This window comes from Sitophilus oryzae, unplaced genomic scaffold (assembly GCF_002938485.1).
Source record: "Sitophilus oryzae breed Bouriz unplaced genomic scaffold, Soryzae_2.0 scaffold_552_pilon_pilon, whole genome shotgun sequence".
In the NCBI taxonomy this organism is placed as follows: domain Eukaryota; kingdom Metazoa; phylum Arthropoda; class Insecta; order Coleoptera; family Curculionidae; genus Sitophilus; species Sitophilus oryzae.
In genome coordinates this window covers 995,627-1,018,391 of record NW_022147143.1, presented here as the reverse complement: position 1 = coordinate 1,018,391, position 22,765 = coordinate 995,627, and the positions used below count along the sequence as shown (strand labels likewise).

At 31.5% G+C, this 22,765-nt stretch overlaps 2 protein-coding genes across 2 annotated transcripts; one reads left to right on the top strand and one right to left on the bottom strand.

Moving 5' to 3' along the window:
- The first annotated feature begins 406 nt into the window (after positions 1 to 406).
- LOC115887184 (WD repeat-containing protein 89) lies at positions 407 to 6,827 on the top strand. The gene is made up of 6 exons (XM_030906533.1): positions 407 to 683; positions 738 to 967; positions 1,029 to 1,213; positions 1,268 to 1,540; positions 1,602 to 1,790; positions 6,474 to 6,827. The coding sequence occupies exons 1-6, from the start codon at positions 529 to 531 to the stop codon at positions 6,564 to 6,566; spliced, it is 1,125 nt and encodes a 374-aa protein (XP_030762393.1). The 5' UTR covers positions 407 to 528; the 3' UTR covers positions 6,567 to 6,827.
- Positions 6,575 to 22,571, bottom strand: LOC115887185 (cysteine and histidine-rich protein 1 homolog). Its single transcript, XM_030906534.1, has 6 exons — positions 22,216 to 22,571; positions 17,298 to 17,536; positions 13,477 to 13,688; positions 13,230 to 13,390; positions 10,565 to 10,767; positions 6,575 to 7,326 (listed from the first exon to the last, which is right to left on the bottom strand). Exons 1-6 carry the CDS (start codon positions 22,435 to 22,437, stop codon positions 7,299 to 7,301), a joined length of 1,065 nt encoding a protein of 354 aa, XP_030762394.1. The 5' UTR covers positions 22,438 to 22,571; the 3' UTR covers positions 6,575 to 7,298.
- Positions 22,572 to 22,765: the final 194 nt, after the last annotated feature.

Sequence of the window (22,765 nt, the reverse complement as noted above, 5' to 3'; positions counted from 1 at the left end):
CTAAGAGTATATCTTTCTTGCTCTATTCCCGTATATTGAAAAGAAACATCTTATAATATGAGAAAAGTTACCCTGTACTTGTTTATTTGTGTTGTTGTCTTTGTCTAATAAATAACCATAGATCATAGATTGTAATTTGATCTCTCTTCTTTTGATTATTTTTTTCAGGACACTGGCTTAATGAGCTGTATAAGTTGAAGCCATTTAAAAATATAGAAGAAGAAAGTTTATGTTGAGTCTATGGTTGCTGGTTTATGTTGAATCTATGGTATCTAAAGTATAGAAAAGAAGAAGAACATTACTTTTATTCCGTGGTTACTGTTCTCTTAAGTCCTGTAATACAAAAAGGAAGAAGAATGCAGGTGGCGCTATTATGGAAAAAGTGTGAAAATTTTGAACTAAAGTGATGCCAAGTCAGAGATATAGAGATTTAATTTAACCTAGAATTTTTTGATTAACTGTGGGCATGCTGAAGATTGAATTTAATTAAATGAAAACCACAAGAAAAAGATTCAAAAATGTATTAAAATGAAAATGCACGATGGAAAAGAACATGATAGCGATAATGAAAGCGGAAGTGACACCTGTGATATTAGTGAAGTAAACGAAAGTTTATCTAACTGTGAACATGTCCATGTTCAGCCAGTAGGTTCGCAATATATCCTGCATATATCAGCTACCAGGTAAGCCAGACGATTTAAAACAATAATTTCAATAGTACGAATAACGAATTTTAGAGAAGTATATCCTTACATAGCAGCAGCTTTGTCCGATCATTCAACCGATGTGTTCTGCACAAATGAGAGTGGCCTGGAAAAAATTACTCGACTTTCAGAGCACACAAAAAGACTGGTCGATTGTAAGTTTGTTGATCACAGTAATAATTTGCTTTATACTGCTTCAAATGATGGTACGATTAAGTTATGGGACCTGAGAGAGTTTTCAAAGAGTGTTACTACATTTAATGGTAAATTATTTTGGTAAACAATTTTTAAGACTTTGTTCCTTATATTAACATAAATTTTTAGACACTACTCTGAATGAACCCAGTACAGTTAGATGTTTTAATTCGTTTGATGTAGCGCCTTGTAATAGAATAATTGCCGCTGGTACTGAATTCGCCCAAACTGATGCTTTTATATTATTTTGGGATGTAAGAAATACGAAATTGTTAGGAGCTTATTGGGAATCTCACTCGGATGATATTACTCAAGTGAGTTAAAATTATTGGAATAGAATTTTATAATGATTATGGTTTTTATTTTAGGTTAAGTTTAAACCTAGCGACACCAATACACTAATGTCAGGCTCAACAGATGGACTGATAAATATTTACAACTTGTCTGAATCGCGTGAGGAAGATGCCTTCACTGATTGTTTTAACACGGATGGTTTCGTTGACAACTTGCAGTGGTTTGAGGAAGATGGTAAAACAAGAATTAGTTGTATCACATCGACAATTGAATTACAACTATGGGATGTAGATAGTGCAGAAAAATATAAACATATTGATCGAGAAGATTTAGGAAACATAATTAAGGTTCCCATTAATAAAATATTCTTTAAGTTTTTGTAAATTATTTAATTTTTTTTGGTTATAGGGGACAACAGATAATACCTATTTAGCTAGTGTCCATCAGATTCAAGACTCTTTATTTGTTCTTGCCGGTTCGAAGGCTTCACAAGGATATTTCCTGTATAGTTTTCAGGTTAAAAATGGAGAATACTATCCAGCATTTAGATTCGACAACAGTAGGCAAAGGGTTAGAGCAAGTTGGTTAAATACAGATGTAAGTGTAAAATGTATCTCTTAGTGATTTTCTGCAAAATGTGTAGAGATAAAAACATGATTTTATTTTATAAAATAGAATTTATGTAGATTTTTTTGAAGTAACAAAACATTAATTTCATTTGGCAAAGAATGAATGTTATAATTTTGTGGAAAATTGATTAATGTTTTTATAAATCGTCTATACAAAGTGTCTCATTATTCCATTGATATAGAACTACTACATATTTTTGAAATAAAAATAAGTTATTTGGACACAATTCATAATAGTGCTATATCCATGGAATATTAAGATAGCCTATAGAGTATGTTCAAAAAAATCCAGTACCTATGTATTTAAAATTGTTTTTTACAAAATTATTTATATTAATATAGGAGGCATATCATTAAGGAACATATGGAGGTCATTAAGGACCCTGTATAATTGACTTGTTGCATTTGTCATTCATGTCTTTGATATTAATATTAAAAAAATAAAAAAACGAAAATTAAAAAAATTAAAGAAAAATTTAAAAATAAATAAAAAAAACAGTAAAAGTTCAAAGTAATTTTTTGGTTATGCATAGATTAGATCTTTGAATAGAAAGATTAAGGAAGGTTAATTTTGTGGATTTGACAGTCTTACTGAGCTAATTTTATGTTATTTATTATTTACTCTACAACTGGTAGTTCTTTAGAGGTAGTAAATCTAGAAAGATAAAAAATAAAGGATAACATTTAAAGAAATATTCACAAGAAAGTCGAATGTGTTACTGGCCAAAAATAGACAACATGGCAACAGCGTACGCTTATTTCGCTAGATATCGGCGATTCTCAAAATTTTCAATATTTTATTTTTAATTCTTAATAACTGGGTCACGTTTAATGGTGGGTTCATACAGCCAAATAAAATAAAATAAGAATAAAATAAAATAAGAAATAAGGAATTCTTATTTGTGTGCGTTCATACAGTCAAATAAAATAAAATAAGAAATATATATTTGCTCATGCGCAGTACGATGAGGCTGGATAAAAGTTAACTTTTACGATTGTTTATAGTAATTTTACTGTTTATAGTATATTTATTTATTCGTTGCCTACTATATTATACATTTTACTTATGTGAAATTATAAAATAAATTAAATCCAAACTGAAAATATTTGTAGGTTAGAATTAAGCGTGCGCAAAGCCGTTTTCACATAAAATAAAACAAGAAGTTAAAAGATAAAGACTTCTTATTTTATTTGTTATTTTATTTGGCTGTATGAACGCATGTACAGTATCCCATATAACCAACTTTCTTATTTTCTTTTATTTTATTCTTATTTTATTTTATTTGGCTGTATGAACCCACCATAATTTGTTTAAAAAATAATATGAGCAGATTTGGTCAGATGTTTTCCTTTAATTTAAAGAATAGCGTTTAAAATTTTATTATTGTAGAACTACTTGTCAAAAATAGAAAATATGGCAACAATGTATATTTATTTCATTAGATATCAGCAATTCTGAAAATTTTTAATATTTTATTTTTAATTCTCAATAATATGGGCAGATTTTATTTGTTTAAAAAACAAAAATAAAAATTTAGTTTTATTTCTTTGTTTGTTCTTTAAAATATTAAAACTGTAAAAAGTTAAAAGAAAATTTTGTGGCAGAACTTAAATTAACAGTGACCCTTTTGAGTGACACTGTTGCGATTTATCAAAAAGAGAAGTAGACAAATAGACAACGTGCAGTAAACCGTAAATGACCGGTAAAATTCACTTAAAATTAACTAATTATTAAATATATTTTTTCTTGCATTTTTTCTTTTATTTACTACTTGTCCATGAATTTAGATACGTTAATTTCATTTACCTACTTCAGTAACGTATCAGATGTTTGTTATAAATAATTATTATAACTTATCTATTTTTATTAGAATTACATATTTTCATAACAATTTTAATATCAACCAACGTTTATTGACAACGTAAATAAAACAACTAGGGAATGCAATCCCGCAAATGCGGGATCCCTCTGAGATTCCCCGGGATCAAAGTTGCGGGATTTACCGTGCGGGATCGACACTTTACTACTGGATTCTATATCGATCTCGATCAAGGTCAAACCGCTTCGTTCCGGGCCGATGCGTCGACGCTCGGAACCCGGGGGATTCCCCTTACGGCTTGGCCATTAAGTGAAACAAACATTGTTAGATGTCTTTCTGGCGTATGTGCGTAAGTGAAGAAAAGCGTTTAACTAGAACTTGTGGACAATTTCGTCAAAAAACTGCCGGACATAATTATGGGGACAAGCAAAATTTTAGGGTAAATTTAAAGTTGAATATCTCTTGAACTAAAAAAGATTTTGGGATACGGTTTGGACCAGGTTTTAGATGCATCTGTTGTGATTAAGATGCTATGTGGTTTTCGAAAATATATTAAGCGAATTCTCGTATACAGGGTGTTTTATAAGAGTGTGAAATTTTGGTCAAGAATCTTTTACCGCAAATTTACAATTTTTAAAAAATCGAAATTTTTACGACTAATCTGTATTGAAATTAGAATAAACAATTTGATCGGTTTTTTTTATTTTTTTTTTGTTTTAAGGAAAATACGTTTTTTTCGAAAAATATGCATTTTTAGTCATACTCCTAAATGGTACAAAAAGCTTTGTACATTCTGCATATGCCAAAAAATTATTGATATTGTTAGGGATATATAACAATCGATCTCCATAACAGTAGATTGTTTGTTTGTTTACAGGTGATAATATTATATTGACGTTTTAGTAATAAAGTCGTCAGAAGTTTAAATATTTAAATTGAATTTACTTCAAAAGGAATTTTGTAAAAGAGATAACAAATTCAGAAGTGGGATAATCGTCCGACGTTCATTTTTGAGAAGTATGAGTGAACAGGATAGTGAAATTAGCCCAAATCCTGTACTGGAATCAAATTTTGAAAATTTTACCAAAGTCAAGTAGAGCTGCCTATTAGTAATAATACACAGACACGACAGGGTGACCCTGTGAATTTAAATACTGTATTGGATACGATGCAAGCTATAATCCAACAAAATGCCATTATACTGCAAATGATGAACGACCGTCAAAATCAACAACGGGATAATCCAAATTATAATATTATGCCTGATTTTTCGAAATCCATTTCATTTTTCGACGGTATTGACTTGAAGAAAAGTAAATTTTGGTTAGAAAGTATAGAAAGTGCCGCGCAACTCCATAACTGGCCTCCAGCATTTATGTTGGAAACTGCGCGTTCTCATTTAAATGGAGCAGCATACCATTGGTATGATTATAGAAGAGAATACTTAAATTCAGAGACAATTCAAATAGTTTATGATTTATTATGTATCATCATTGTGGTAATTATGTATCATCATTATGTTAATTATGTATCATCATTATGCTAATTATGTATCATTGTTATGTTAATTATGTATCATCATTATGATAATTATGTATCATCATTATGTTAATTATGTATCATCGTTATGTTAATTATGTAGCATCATTATGCTCATTATGTATCATCGTTAGGTTAATTATGTATCATCATTATGTTATTTATGTATTATGATCCTATTGCTAGCTTATTGTATTATTATGAATTTCTTATGTTCTTTATGTTATTGTTATGTTTCTTATGTCTTTACTATGTTTATTATGATAATTATGTATCATCATTATGTTAATTATGTATCATCTTATGGTAATTATGTATCATCATTATGGTAATTATGTATCATCATTATGTTAATTATATGTATCATCATTATGCTCATTATGTATCATCGTTAGGTTAATTATGTATCATCATTATGTTATTTATGTATTATGATCCTATTGCTAGCTTATTGTATTATTATGAATTTCTTATGTTCTTTATGTTATTGTTATGTTTCTTATGTCATTATTATGTTTATTATGTTTCTAATTTTACTATAAATCTATTGTTATTTGTTATCGATCGGGGCGATCGAGTGTCAGGTTGGCCGATCTGTTAGGGATATATAACAATTGATCTCCATAACAGTAGATTGTTTGTTTACAGGTGATAATATTATATTGACGTTTTAGTAATAAAGTCGTCAGAAGTTTAAATATTTAAATTGAATTTATTTCAAAAGGAATTTTGTAAAAGAGATAACAATATAGAGTATATCTAAAAGCAGATAACTAACACAATTTAAAAAACACTTCAACATCAGAATAATATTTTTATTTATAAAATAAGTAGATAAATTAGATATAATAAAATTTAAGTTTATTTAATATTAAATATATTTTTTGAACACCCTGTATAAATCGGTCCAAATTTCTGTACAGCTAGTTTAAGATACACGCTATATCAATATATTGTGGGCCTATGCAAAATGTACAATGCCTTTTGTACCATTTAGGACCAAATGTATGACTATTGTTATAGTCCCGCAATTTTGCGGATCCGCAGGATTGATTACTTTAATCCCGCAGGTTTGCGGGATTGAGATTTTCGTGCGGGATTGCATTCCCTAAAAACAACAAATTATTGATCATATTTTTACACGTTTTGAATAAAATTAGAACGGCACTGATAAACCGGAATTTAAGTCGCCATTTTTGGTCTGTTTTTTGATATGCTCCTTCCTTAATCTTTTTATTCAAAAATTATAATATGTAGTGAAAAGTAACAATAAATAATATATTATTTTTCAGACTAATCTGTTAATCACAGGAGGCGAAAGCGGTAAGTTAGACTTGTGGAGACCCGATTTAAGCACACTAAACTACAAAACTAAGCGGAAATAAAACCACACTTGTATTTTTTTAATATATATATTTGTATTTCTTAAAATAACTCTTCAATTACCAAATCCCTTAAATTATTTCATGTCAAAATTAGTACGGAATATTTTTCCGAAAATATTCCACTCTTAACTGAAAAAAATCGAAACGTGGCAACCTCGGAGAAGAATATTACTAATAAAATTAATTATTAAAGAGAAATGAAAAAAAAAGTCGATTAAGATGAGCGTATATACAGTTCTCTATACGGGGTAACAAAAAAAAGGTAAAAATATATTCTATTTTTAAATAAATACTTCTCTAACTCAACAGTATATAATAATATCTAAAAAGTATATATTTTTTATATATATATCATCTTAATATAAAAAAAAAGAAATATTTCGTGATATTCTATCGCATATCTGGTTTAAAACTCTAGAAAAACACGTCGTTATATTTTCTCTCTGTCATTTTCAATATAGTTTTTCTAGAATTTTAAACCGTCCTGCGTTTTGTTTCTCTCAACACTATACCGGAAATCGCAAAAAATATGCCAAAGAGACAGAAAAAACTTATACCTATGTCGCTTGAGATCCTCAATTAAATATAATTATGTATAAAAAAAGAAAGAGACATCTCCTTAACGTTTTCGGTGATATTAGCACGAGAATTTTATTACATTCTGTGTGTATGTTGTGTTAGAACCAGGCATCAATGTAGCGGATGGTTTCGACATTCGGAAGCCAAAAATTTCTACTTCGAGACGAGAAACATAATTAACCTGGAAGAGAAGAGAACCTGATAAGATATACTTACTTATCGATGATTATCGATATATCGGGAGAAAAGCCCATCCCTAACAGGGACGGATTTTTATATCGACTTTACATAATCGATAATGGATTTTACATATCGATTAGTTATGACAATTCACGTATCGATATATTTTATTTATCGATATGTCGATAATCATCGATCTATCGATAACTTATTACAATTGGGGGTTGGAATCTTTGGTGTTACAACAGCAAAATAAAACACTAATTTATCACTTTTTGGTGTATTGTGATGAATTAATGTTTTATTTTGCTTGCTACTTGTATCGATTTTTGAAGTTAACGATCTATCGATAACTATAAAATTACCAATAACTCGGTTTATAGATAACTATCGATTTATCTACAATTTTAAAATTTCCTATTGGTATTCGATATATCGGTAAAAAGTTCATCTCTATTAGGGATGGGCGATAATGGGCCTATCGATAAGATATCGCAATTCAACTATATTTTAGTTATCGATGTACCGATTATTGTTTAAGTTACCTATTGTTTTTCGACATATCGATAGTTATCGATATATAGGGAAAAAATCATCTGTATTAAATGTTTCAATATACATATATTGTAATCCATATGTTGACAATTCTCGATAATCGTCGATCTATCGATAACTATCAAATTACCAATAATTATCGGTTTATCACTTGTCTAGCCCCTGCAAGGCAACTATTAAGCTTGACCAACCACGTTAGAGTTTTTGACAAAAGCGGATGCAAAACAGCTGTGGCGTACTATATAATTTATTACAAACAAATAAAGAAAATCAATAAATATCTAACAAACAAATATAAATTAGTAAAAACCAACCAACCCCACCAAATAACCAACGAATTAACACCTTCCAAATAACCACGCTAACCAAAGCTTAATAGTTGCCTTGCTGGGGCTAGACACAATTGGTTTATCGATATACATATAATATAGTATCTATATTTTTGAAATTATCTATCGTTATTCGATATATCAATATACATATAATATAGTATCTATATTTTTGAAATTATCTATCGTGGTTCGATTTTAGCTATTGATATGGCAATTTACCTATCGATAATGGATTTTACCTGTTATCTCTGGCAATTCTATTGATATATTTTATAATATACAGGGTTGTTCACCCCATACGACACGGAGTATTGTAGCTAAACGATTAGATTTTTACAAATTGTAAGTTTTGGGTTCGTTGCAGGACTATTAGAGCTACAATTTAAAAATAAAACGACTTATAGGATCGTGACCTACAAATAATTTTTACAAAATACAATACATTTAAATAAAAAAATTACAGCTATCAAAAAATATATAAATATTATGAATATTTTCTTGGTCAAAAAGTATGGAAACTTAAGAAGAATGTTTATTAAAATTCAAGATAATATAAAAATATACTAATATTTAGTGGAATATCCTTATTCTACATCTTAATGGCAAAAATCAATCATATCAGAGTGTCTAATCTTTTATTTTTAAATTATTTCTAGTCTTTAAACGGCAATAATTTGTTTTATTTGAAATAGAACGCCCTGTATATTTTGCTATCTAGATGCACCCATAAATTTTCAAATTGTATTACGCCACTTTTACCGGATCCCTTCAAGTTTTCGTATAAAATGCATTTTCTTACATTTAGACCTCATTTATCAATTATACCCATGGAAGATTTACATTTTAGATCATTTTTAAAGCAACAAAAGTACCATCTGTACAGGCTATTTCTATCATCGTTTTAGCAAAATGAAAATATTACTAGCCCATTGTCTTTGTAAAAAAGAAAACTATTATCCCATCTTTATAAAAGAGGATTAGTACCTTAACAATTAACACCGTTAATACCATTATTCTAAATAAATGTGGATGTTGAATGTGGGCATCTGGTAACTTATGTTATGAAACCGTGTACCTTTTGGTCTTAACGTCTCCGGTCACTACCAAACAGTTGAAACTTGCTTTCATCAAGCTAAACAGTACAGTATTCCATTTCTGATAAGACCAGGTGAGATGATCTTGAGCAAATTTAAAGCAGGCCATCCTATTTTTCTTTGATATTAGTGGTTTCTTCACCACAACTCTTCCAAAAAAGTCCCATGTCATCCAACCTTACTCTCACCGTGCGTGCAGACACCAATATTCCCCTTTCATTCATTTCTCGAGATATGTCTGTAATTGTTATTAATGGAACGCAAACATTGATATAATCTCTTTGAATACTGGAATCATATTAATTGTCCTGTTTAACAACTTATTTAAACAGTTCCTGACTTAAAAGCTAATGAAATAAACAAACTATATCGATTAATTTTAGTATCTGTATTTTTAAAATTTGATACCTTTTAAAATAATCTAAATGTCAGTATTCCATTTGTATTTGTATTGATAAACCGCTCTTGTATATTACAAGAAAATGCATTTTCTTTTTAAATCCGTAGAAGAGATAGGTAAAAAATGGTATAATACAATTTGATAGACAATTAAATTGTGCATCTGATTCTCATAAAATATACAGGGTGTTCAATTTAAATGAAACAAGTTATTGCCGTTTAAATATATTAATTATTTAAAATAAAATTTTGGACACTCTGTATAAGGTAGTATAATTTTTATTATTGCAGCACAATAACTGATCGATAAATAAACTTCTGTTTATACCTTTATCAAACTTAAATTTATTTTTATCGTAGAAACTATAATAATAATAATATACAGGGTGTTCCATTTAAAAACTTTTGGCCACAAGAAATCTATTGTTTCCTTTAAAACTGGACACTCTGTTTCTTTCAAAAATATTTTGGAATATTTTATTTGCTGATCTTCATTTATCCCAGAACTTAAGCATAGTAAAAATTTAATGTGATATTTTAAAAGTAAAAAGTTTCATGTGTTTAAACCACCACTGTATATGTTGATAATTATCGATATATCGACTATTATCGATAACTACCTATAACTATTATAATTTTGGAGTCACCTATAATATCGATAATTATCGATATATCGGGAAATAGTGTTTTTAACCAAAGTTTCAGTAAATGCGGAATAGATTGGCAATGTCGCTTAGTGCTTTAAATTAACTTTTTTTTTGTAGGTATACAACAAAATATTTTCTCTTTCGAAACTATGAAACATTTAAATAAAACTGTTTTTCGTATCTTAAACAACAACGACGGTATTGCACTTTACCTGAGATTTATAGTTTTCGCTGCTAGCAATCGGTTGCATTCGGCTGTGTCAGGTAACGGCAAGGTGACGTAAGGACTTTCGTTGTTCTGGTCTGTGAAATCGAACTCGTAAATCCTCGGTTTCACCTTGATGTCACCTACGGGACCTCTTAACACGATGTAGCTCAGATTCAGAGACGTCGTGGACTTGGACTTCAGAATCAACTGCAAAATAATATATGTAAGAGGGTCTTTTTCTGGAATTCGCCATAACGTCACTGTTAATTTAAGTTCCGACACAAAAAATCCTTCTAGATTTACTACCTCTAAACAAAACCAATGGTAAAATAAATAATAAATTACATAAAATAAGCTCAGAAAGGCATACATGGATAGGGTTAATTATAGATAGAGTTAACTATAGGGTTTCCATAAAGGCTTTTGGAAATTCCGGACTAATGAACTCTGAAATCCGACGTCACAAAAAGAAATTATAAATTTACTAGCGTGTACCAGCGACTTCGTTCGCGTCGAATTAATCATTTGTAATGGTGATGATAAAGCAAAGCAAGAATTTCCATTAACCATACAAACTGGATAAAATTTTCTCACATTTATATCAGCATGAGAAAAAACAATATGGCGATATTATTATATAACTTGGTAATATTTGAGGGGTAGTTTCATCTCGTTGAAATTTAACTTTCGGAAAATCCGTTTGTCAAAAATATGCTTTTTACGTCAAGCAGTTTAAGTAGAATCGTGGTCAATCAATTACCCAACTTTTTGGAACACCCTGTATGATTTTTTTAAAAATTTCAAAATATGTAAAAAAAACAAATAAATTATGCTTGTCCAAGCGTTTTCCCGAAGGACTAACCGTTTTTTAAATAACAAATATTGTAATATTTGAGGGGCGTTTTCATCCTCTTGGAATTTGAGATTCGAGAAACCCCTCCTTATGCAACCTCTACACCCCACAGTCAATCCGTTTGCCAAAAATCAGCTTTAAACGTCAAGCAGTTTAAGCAGAATCGTGATTACTCAATGGTCATATTTTATGAAACACCCTGTATAAATTTTTAAAAAATCCTAAAATATGTAAAACAACAAAATAAAATATACGTGATTAATTAATATTTGAGGGGTGGTTTCACCCTCTTAGAACTGGAATTTCGAAAAATCCCTTCTTATCGAACCTCTACACCTTAGAATCAACATGTATGCCAAAATTGAGCTTCTTACGTTGAGTGGTTTGAGCAGGATCGTGATTAATCAGTATGTCAGTCACTTAAGGATTTTATATTTTAGTATAGATTTATGAACTTTTATAGGACGCAAATAATAGCCTCGAAATCAACAAAAAAATATAAACCAAAAAAGCATTCACTTTCTAGGAGTGCACCAAGTGCGAAAAATTTGATCGTCAAAGTATGTTTAGTTTCGTAACTGTCCTTGTACCTAAATTCTAATATATGTTGCTCTACGTGGCAATCGCGCTTAGCTTATTTGGAAGAATCGAAGACATCGATCAACAGAGACGCACGCGTAGAGAAATGGCATAGATAAATGCAACAAGTTTAGATTGGGAAGCCCGTAAAAAATTTAGGTCGCGAAATTATTTTGGGTCGCGACCGTTATACGCGATCTGGCGCTGCTATAGCGGTTGCTAAGAACAACGGCAAACAAAAACAGAAATAATTTTCTCTTGTCAAAGTCAGAATCTTCAAAAATCATAATAATCTTTCAAAATCTAAACCGCTCTCATTAAAGAAATTCCGAAAAGCGTTTATAGTGTCTATTTTCAAAGTAATAATTGCTATCTTGTGAGTTTAATTCAAGTTTTATTTACTCCAACCGGTGATAATTGTAAAAAAGTGGCATTAAAAACTTAAAAAGCTGTGCTGTAAACTGTGAACTGCAAAAACCATCGTGGATCGTGGCATAACGTCGGTTTCCAATGTTTCATAGGTATTTCATACATGCGTCCTTATATAAAATAAAGTTTCTTGTATGCAACACACTGTCTTTTATTTATAAAATTAAACGAAAATAATAATAAACTTGAATAAACAATATTTGGCGATATAATTCCGGAAAAAGCCGAACCGCTCCGAAATTTTCAAAAGTTTTGGGTCGCGACCGTTGCAAAAATAGCGCCAAATAGTGTTTACATTGTCCTTATGGGCACTTTCCAATCTAAACTTGTTTCATTTATCTATGGAGAAATGGTGGCTGAAACGTCAGTTGGCGTCTGTTTGTAAAATTATGAAAACATTGTAAAAATCTATCATAAATGTTGAAAACCTATAAGTATTTTAACGTATGTAGTGTTCTGCTCAGTATTATTGTTAAATGTAACGGAATGTTCAAGAAATATAGCATCATTAATATGGATTAACAGTTCAACGAAGTGTTTTGTTATTTACTCCCGTCCTTTCCTTAAAAAAGTAAGGAAAGGAGTCCTTCGAAGATAGAAAAAGTACGATTCTACAATTTAAAGAGACAGTATAGAACAGAAATAGAGCTGTAGCATCGTAGAGACTAAAATATTCAACAAAGTAACTGAGAAATTAATTCAACTGTAACTGTAAAATATTTTACAAAGTTAAATTGTTTTTGAGGTCAGGTTTCCTGGACGCTTTTCCAAATCCGGAAAAAAATAGTAAACTTTAAGAATCTCTCACCTGATAATTCATATCGCGCTGGGAACTCTGTGTGGGATCTTTTTGACAGTTGTTTATCCTTGCCTTAACCACCCACTGATTGTTGAAAGCGGAAAACCTGGACGATTCGTAAAACAAGCGGTGAACGAACTCGTCGGTCCTGTACGGTTTCAACTGTATATCTAAAGAAAATAAACAGATATCCGTTAGACAGAGCTTTAATGAATGCGACAAGGTATGAACAGCGACGAATTCCTGTTTTACCTACCGGTGAAGGTGATTTTCTCGTATCCCAACAAATCGAATATGTTCTCGAAGAGCTTCTTCTCCTCGGCCATCTGCTGGTCCATGGCCAGGAGCGAGTCCATCACTTCTGCGCCTGTGCGGTGCGGGTGCGCGCACTGGCTCTCGTGCTCCTGCCGCTCGTGTTCGGGGCCCCTCCAAGGGCATCCGATACGACTGTACTTGCATCCCGAGATTCTACAGGGCAAAGGAGAAAATAAAGCATTTATTACAGGGTATGTCTTAAAGATTAAATAAACGTTTAAGGCTGGAAAGAGTTTTAGTCAAAAACGTTTCTGACTAAAACTGTTTTCATATGCATCAATGCAAATTAAATGGACTAAAGAAAGATACGAAAATTTCTGCTGATATTGCATTAAATCTATGGCATGTGTTTGAAACCGAAGTGTGTTATTATTGTTATTAATATTTTTTGGGGTACCACCATAGACAAACAGAAAAATTAAAAGACTGCCAGAAGACATACGACGCGCAGGCAAATGTTCCTGTAGCGCATCGACGCAAGTGCCGAAATACGTCCATCTAGCTATCTGTGTTTCGACACTAGTCCGTTAGTCTTAGCATATTCAGAAAGAACACGCTAACCTCCAGCGTTGCCAATTTGTAAGGAATTCCCCAAATTTTGGGGAATCCGGAGCCGATTGGGAATTTTGTGGGGATTAGCAATAGGCGGCGAAAATAAGGGGAGTTTCAACATTTTATTGCTGATTGAAAATGGCGTAAAATTTTTAGCTTGAAAAACGGAGCGTGACGATATATCTTTCCCAACTTAAAAATTATAATCTGCTTTTTACTTGTGCTTCCTTTTGCAAATGCTTCAGTTGAAAGAAAATTTAGTGACCTCAAAAGGACTACTACGGAAGGGATTAAAAAACAAGGAGGTAATTTACAGTTTAATCCCTCTAACATATATAATAAATATTGTATTTATTAAAATTATTTTTTTTTTGTTAATATAATCATATGGGGAATTTTTGGTGAATCGGGACATTTTTCTCCCCAAATTGGCGAATTTAATTTAGATTTTTGGGTAGTTTAGAAAATTGACATTGGCAACGCCGCTAACCTCATTCTTTTGTTTGTTGTTTGTTCAAAAACCGAAACATGGCGTAGTACAAGGCTTGATCATTTTTTAAGAAATTTTTGATTGTTAATTTTATTTTTGTCCAAACTAAACAGTTGTTTTTTATTAAAAAATAGCAGACAAAGGTAAGAAAGGTAATGTCCATGCAGAAGTTTTTATTTCACAGGCTATTCTTTCTAGAAATTATACCATCCAGCCCTCCTATTTAATTATTAAATGAAAGTGTGAAAGAGATATCAAGGGCTATTCTGTTAAAATATCATCCGGCCAGTCTAGGCCCTGTTGTGAACCAGAAGGTCTGCTAAGTTGGATGTTGGATATAGAATGGAAGGAATATCATGGCCGAGAACAAGGCATAATTGTATGTCCCTTGATGTAGGAGGGTAGGTTTGTTTCTAATAGGCAGTAAAACCAAAAATTCTACTGTTAATCTTCATATGCTAGGCCTGTAAAGATAAATAATTCCTGGAGCCATCTCGAGGTATAGTACTCAAGTCGGAGCGAATCAATTGATAGCACGATGAAAAGAAATAATAGAAAAACCATCATAAAACTGTAAATATGTATATAACTAGTACAATGTAGCTATTTAACTGTAAGTACAATGTAGCTAGATATTTAGTAGAATAGGGGTATTATAAATTAATACAAAATACAATAATTGGTCATTCTTTCCATTCCCATTCAATTCTTCCCATTTAATCTTTTTCCCATAAAAAAAAGAAAATTAAAATTAAGAGTGCCCTTAACCAAAAATAGTGAAATAAATGGAGATGGTCAAATTTTATATTAGCGTGTAAGACTTTGAATAAAAAGGTGTAAAAGGATTATAAATGCTGTATTTATATCCTTTAATATCATGATAATATAAAATTTGACTAGGCATCTCCATTTATTTCACTGTTTTTGGTTAAGGGCACTCTTAGTTTTAATTGCCTTAAAAATAATAAGTATAATAATAATTTAAATCTCCCGCTCTTTCATAGTTCGTTCCTGTAGCCAACCAGAGGGCGCAAAAAGCGCAATCTCCCAACATTTTACCACGCGATTTACTACTCTCTAAACTATTAACTTTCTCTATGGGTACCACCTAGGCTTGGTGCATTTCAGTTGATTTCAACAAATTTCGACCACAGCGCTTCAACGGCAGAAATCAGATATAGATATACATCGCATTAAAATAATATTGAAATCGTAGTTTTTGTCATAATACTTAAGTATTTTAGTTTTTTGCTGGTGCAGTTATTGAGACTATAAAACACTCAGGTACGAGGTTTGTGCGATGTAACGCTGTTTCGGGTAGTAAAAAATAAGTGAAAAAGAATTCGAACTAGGCGTCGATCGTGCTGTGTTGTGAAAATTTCAAATGTTAATAAAATAGCCGATATATATGATAACGCGTAAAGGAGAGCGTAATAAAGGCGTTGTTGGGTGCAATAACATTCGATAACTAAACTTTTCCGGATATTCAACTCTCCCGAAACAACATTTTATACTTTCATAGTTTCTCACACTGATTTTATCAAAATTAAAAATGGATTCAAGTAGTTCGCCGAAACAAGTGAGTAAAGAAAGTGTGCTCGTTACATAATAAAAATATTAAATATAGACATATACTATGAGAGGATAAAATATAATTTACAATATTAATGGTATAGGTACTTTTTTAATCAACTAGCGATTAATAGTTTTATGAACATCTTCTATAATTATAATTATGTACCTTTAAAAAATTTCGTTAGAGCCGAAATATGCCTCACTAGCAAAACCGGTGATTAAAACTATGCTCGCTACCGTAGTTGAACTCATCTAAAAAGTTTTTTTTAACTGGAATAATAAATTATAATACAAGTTAGACCCTCTGAAAGATATCAAAATACATTATTTATTAATTAATTATTGAATTTACTTTTTTATTTTTAGAATTTTCATAAATTATACTTCCTAACACTTAATGTGTATTTGTATATACCAGTTGTTTACGATATTCTCCGATGGTGGCAGCACCGGCGGAGAATGTACCAAGCCTATAGAAACAGCGTACTAAACATACCGATTTGATCATTTTAGAAGTGTGGTCTTGATTTTAACGTGTAAGACAGTGATGTAGACAGCTTAATGGCGAATCAAATGTATTAAAAAGAGATAAAAGTTGGGTTAATACATTTCTTCTATGCGGTATTGCCGGATTTTGCATTAAAAAATTCAAACTGCACAAACAGGCATCTAGGGTTGGAACCTTATTTTTCACAATTACATAGTTAGTCATTTTACTACAGATAAATTATATTTAGCTTAGATATATTATCTTCATTTCAGTAGTATACATGAAAGTTTTTAAAATAGTTTTTTTCCTACAAACGTAAAAACCGGCAACACTGTATGCCGCTTATGATTTTGTCTCTCTATCTGTCAACCGGTCATATATATTCTCTGTCTTCCTCGTTAATATCCAGACCACACTTCTAAAATGACCAAATCGGTATGTCTAAGTATATCATTTTATTTAAAATACAAAGATTATACATTTGAAATTATTTTTAGTTTTCTAATTAAATTAAAATAAAAATTATTATGGAAGTAACTATGACAACACTGCTTTAGGAAGACTGTTTGCTTTGTTTTTTATTATTTTTTTTCTCTATACAAAAATGTTTTTGTCTAAGACAGTACGCTCTTTCTGCGTGCTTCTTTATACGTACCTCTCTTCGCACTCCTGCTCCTCGTGACGCTCCAGCGAGTTCCTCGGGTACTGCTTGCCGCAGAACTGGCACTCATTGGGCAGCTCACTGACCGCATTCTCCACGGCCAAGTTCCTGGTGGCCGACACCTTGGATATTTCCACGCGACAGCTGGGACACGTGGCGGTCTCGTCGCGCAGGCGCGCGTCGGCCAGCACGTGCGTGAAACAGCCCGCGCACATCAAGTGGCCGTTGGTGCACTAGACGGAGGGGGGCGGGCAAGAAAAAAAAAATAAGTCAGGTTATGGTCTAAGACAGAGATAAAAAAGGTGTAATTGTTTGAGGGTCGCCGGTAAAGAGTCTACTTGCGGTGGCTCTCAAAATGTTCACCGGTAGGTTTCAAAATATTTGCCGGTGGCCCTCAAAAGGTTTTCTGGAGTTTGTATTAGGACTACCGATACAAATTCGTAAGGTACAGTGAGTATACAGGGTGGTTCGAATTGTATTCGTGAAACTTCGGCAGCATATTCTGCAGATAAAAATAAGTACAAAAGTTCGTATAAATGTATGTAAAATACTTCGTTTCGGAGATACAGGGTGTAGAAGTTTCATTTTTATTTCGATTTTTTTCAAATAATTTGTGAACTAACGTCGGTATTTGGATGAAAAATGGCGTCTGTATGTTTTTTGGCATGAGATTTGATTTCGATGTCAAAATAGCTCCTGCTTGTACGGGACGCCACCTAAATATTTTTAACTGGTTTGATGAGTAATAACTTTTCATCCGTACCTGTATAAAACTACCGAGTGAAAAAATATACATTTTCGCCGTTTTTTACGTAAAAAAGGTCTCTTGGTAAAAATCGTTCGGAGTAATAGTTCTCGAGATATTTGGAATCGAAGTAACCAACATATTTATGTCATCATAGACGAAAATTGAACATGTTGATAAGATAGTCATTAGACTGAAATCATAAATTTGAAATGTTTTTCTAAAAGGTTTATCAGAAACTGTATCATTTCTAGAAAAAAAATAAAGAGTTCCTAAATTTAGCACATCTAGTTCACTTTTTTGTCAATGGTGACATATATTGATAATTTACATTTCAAATATCTGGAGAACTTTTACGTAAAAAAACAGCGGAAATGTATATTTTTTCACTCAGTAGTTTTATACAGGTAGGTACGTAAAAAAGTTATTACTCGGTAAAATATATGTAGATGCCGCCCCCAACAATTAGGAGTCATACTGACATTGAAATGAAATTTCTCATGTCAAAAAATACCCAGACACCAATTTTCATCCAAATATTTACATTAGTTCAGAAATTATTTGGAAAATGGAAATAACACTGAAACTTCTACACCCTGTATCTCCGAAACGAAGCATTTTAAGACTGAAATTTATAGAACTTTTTTACTTCTTTTTATTTGCAGAATATTCTGCCGATGTTTCCCGAATTCAATTTGAACCACCCTGTATAACATAGGTTACACAAACTATAGCACGTTTCTCATAAAAAAAACTTATTTAAAGTATGAGTGTAATCGCCGCTTAAATTTGACAAAACTAACACAAGTTAAAGATTAAAAAGTGTTTGAAGAACCATAGTTTTGTGGAGACTCCTCAAATCACTATCATGTACTTTATGACTGTTGAAACTAAATATTGACATATATTGTGAGTGAGTCTCTTAAATTTAACTAACGCAGATTATGATCAGGGTATTTCACGATGATAATGTTTTTATCGCTCAAAATAAGACCTTTTTCCTACAACGAAAATGGTTTGTTTATCTTTAAAAATTTAAACTTTTCTGTATTTTATGTACCTTTCCTGAAATTTGAAAATGGCCGATTAAACATTTGTTTTAATGTCGTCTACTTTATTATACACAGTAGGCATTCTTATATGGGTCACCGTGTATAGTTGTATGGTTTGCTTAAGTACAATGTATTTCATATTACAAAATGTAAAAGCAACAGAAGACCCTTGTACCTAAATTTAAACTTTAGCCTCCTGTAGCTGATGAAGAAATATACCGGGTGTTGCATCGTCAAGCGGCACATAGGAAATCCCATGTAAACTTTAATGGGGTCAATTATTAGCTTCCCTAATTATTTTAGAGAATAATTCTATTTAGGTTTATTGAAGAGCACTAAAACCCACATTCAAAAGAATAACTTTAGATATTTTTGATTAGCCCGTTTACGAGTTATCGCCGATTTCTTTTTAAATATTTCTCCTTTCTTATGGCCCTGTATTTACTTATGAGCACCAGTCAGGGTGCAGACACACTATCCTAAAAACGGCGTATCGGCGTAACGGCGTAATGACCTGAAATTTTTGACAGATGAATTTGACAGATAAAATTTCTGACAGATGAATGCTTCAGCCAATAGAATTACTGGAAATCTATTCAAGGTTATTACGCCGTTACGCCGATACGCCGTTTTTAGGATAGTGTGGCTGCACCCTTAAGGTAAAGGATAACTGTCAAATGAAGTTGTCATTTAATAGTACCTAAATTAATAAGTTATTGAATATTGTAATAATACTATAATTAACCTTATAATTGATTACTTTATTTTGCTTTAATTCATATTAATTTGTATTTATAAATACATCTTTAAGATTTCCGATGTAGGAATGAGTTTTCAATAATAATAAAGCACTAAATAGGTAAATTTCTGAAAAGACAACTTCATTTGACAGTTATCTTTTATCTTGACTGGTGCTCATAAGTAAATATTTCAAAAGAAATCGGCGATAACTCGTAAACGAGCTGATCAAAAATACCTAAAGTTATTCTTTTGAATGTGGGTTTTAGTGCTCTTCAATAAACACCTAAATAGAATTATTCTCTAAAATAATTAGGGAAGCCAATAACTAACCCCATTGAAATTTACATGGGATTTCCTATGTCCCGTCCGACGATGCAACACCCGGTATAATACATAATAATATTTATTAATTTCATAAACATTAAAAAATCATAAAAATAAATTTTATATTCCCATATTTTTCAAATTAGTAATAATTTTCTTTACAACACAATGTTTGAATTTGTTCCTACCACACTGATAGTACACTATTGGAGATTTCTATTCTTTCTATTTTAAAAATCTTCTAATGGGATTTACTAAAAATAAACAAGTCGTATATAGATTTTAAAAATAGTTTTTTTTTTAAATCAAACGCACTATTATAAGTTGGGCTATTAAGCTATTATAAAACTTTATTTTTTCAAATTAATGGAAAATTTTTCTAGAAAAAATTATGATAACACAGTCTCCGTTAAACCTTTGGTATCATTTCCAAATTTTATATTTTTTTAGTCACTATCTTATATTGATTATTTCGATTCCAAAGACATATCTTGAGAACCATTACTCCTACCAATTTTTTTCAAGAGACATTTTTTCTTAAAAAAGGCCGGAAATGCATATTTTTTCACTCAGTAGTTTTATACAGGTCCGGACGAAAAGTTATAACTCTTCAACAGTTAAAAAATTACGTAGGTAGCGCCCTTACAAGTAGGAGTCATAGTATCATCGAAATCAAATTTCTCATGTCAAGAAATACCTAGACACTAATTTTCACCCCAATATGCAATAAATTGTAAGACATAAATGTATACTAACTATTTAATTTATTTTTATTTGGAAATAATATGTTGTTCCATTTACAGTTGAAATGCTTAATCGATTTCAAGATGCCTAGGTAATTAATATTCAGCAATTAAACGATTATGTCTAGAATCTTTTAAATGCTTAGGTAATATTTAAAATATATTTAAAAAGAAATTAAAGATAACCCTACTTAAACATCACTATTTCAAAAAGTCTAATACCAAAAATAAATATTTATTGACCAATTTAGAAGTTATTATTGATAAGAAAGTACCGCTTTTATTGGCAGACACAACAAAAGCCTTGGCAGTCGTTTTAGTGTATTTATTTTGTCTTTTCGAAATACATATAAACAAATAAATTAAAATATTTACTGATAAATACACTTACCAATCCTCTTCATACCCTGTAACTAATCAACAAAATATTTATTAATGAAATTCACCCACGCAAAATGATGAACTATATGAAATCAAAAATGAAAAGAAGAATTGAAAAAAAACAATTTTTTATGAAATGTTCGGTTTACACATACACCTACCTTTCATAACAAAAAGATTTCTTTTAGACTGATTTTTCTTCGTTTTTTTTAGCAGGTACTACGTACTGAAAGTACTTAGGATGGGATTGAGGAATAGTACTAAATCTATAGTGAATAATACCACTATTCAGTTAGATTTAAGACGTTTATTGAAAAAAATTATGAAATATTTATATAAAAAATCAAGTAGAGACGATTACGATGATTACATTAAAACAAAAAAAAAACTTAGACTACACTAGTTTTTTTACAATTTATCTTAAAATTAAAAGATAGGCTTGTTAGTGTAAACAAAAAAAAAGTCCCTGTTATTGTTTCAATATCTTTTTTACAATGATTAAACTATAGATAAGTACCTAATTGGAACAAACTTATTTAAACGCTTGGGCGATCTCATACAAAAACAAATAAATAAGATGACATACCTTTTTGTTTAATTTCATCATAAACTATAAACAAAAATTTAATCAGGAATGTTGAACCTCCTTTTTTTATTATGGCAAAGGAGGCTCAACATTACACAACAAGTCTGGGCGAACTTTTCGAGTAAGCCCTGTATAGAGAACAGCCATAAAGACTATTTCTACTACGTCGTATTTTTAGCTGCAAGAGGAAAAAAATCAATAGGGAAAATGGGTCCTGCTGACAGGCGCAGCAGAACAAAGAAACGGCCCACATGAAAGCGATTTTCTCTGGATAATTACATAGTTATGTAATAGCGAATTGTAAATAAACCCGAATTTTCTTAAAATACAATCCACTTACCTGATAAACGGCGGCCCTGGGCAGATCGAGACAAACTGCGCAGCACAAAATTCCACCCAGTCTTTCTTCGAGTTTGTGCTTTTTATCGTCGCTCTGCTGTTTGGATATTTTACGTTTTTTCGCTTCGGGCTCCGTGAATTCCTCCTTTTTCTCCTGCGACGACTCGATCAGATCGAGGGGCAGCTCGCTGCTCGAGCTGGCAGCCTCCTGTTCCGTCGACATATTTTCTGAGAAATTTGCCAAAACACTGAACAGCTGAGCGAAAGGGGACAAACGTCAGGCCGATTCGATCAGATCAACAAAAATGCGCGTTGCGGGGAACGGAGAAACAGCTGACGTGACGTTGCAGCGGTTTGCGCTTGACAAGAAGCGAGGATGCTGCCCCCACCCGTCGCATTCTTTAGTTAATAGCCACGCCTGTCGGGGGGCGATTGCCGAAATCCATCGGTTTTAAGAATCAATTTCACTAGTCGAAAAAGTTGCAAAACAAGCGTTTGGCATTTAACGTGTTATGTAAAACTGGCTAGGTTTTTTTACACAAATGAAGAAG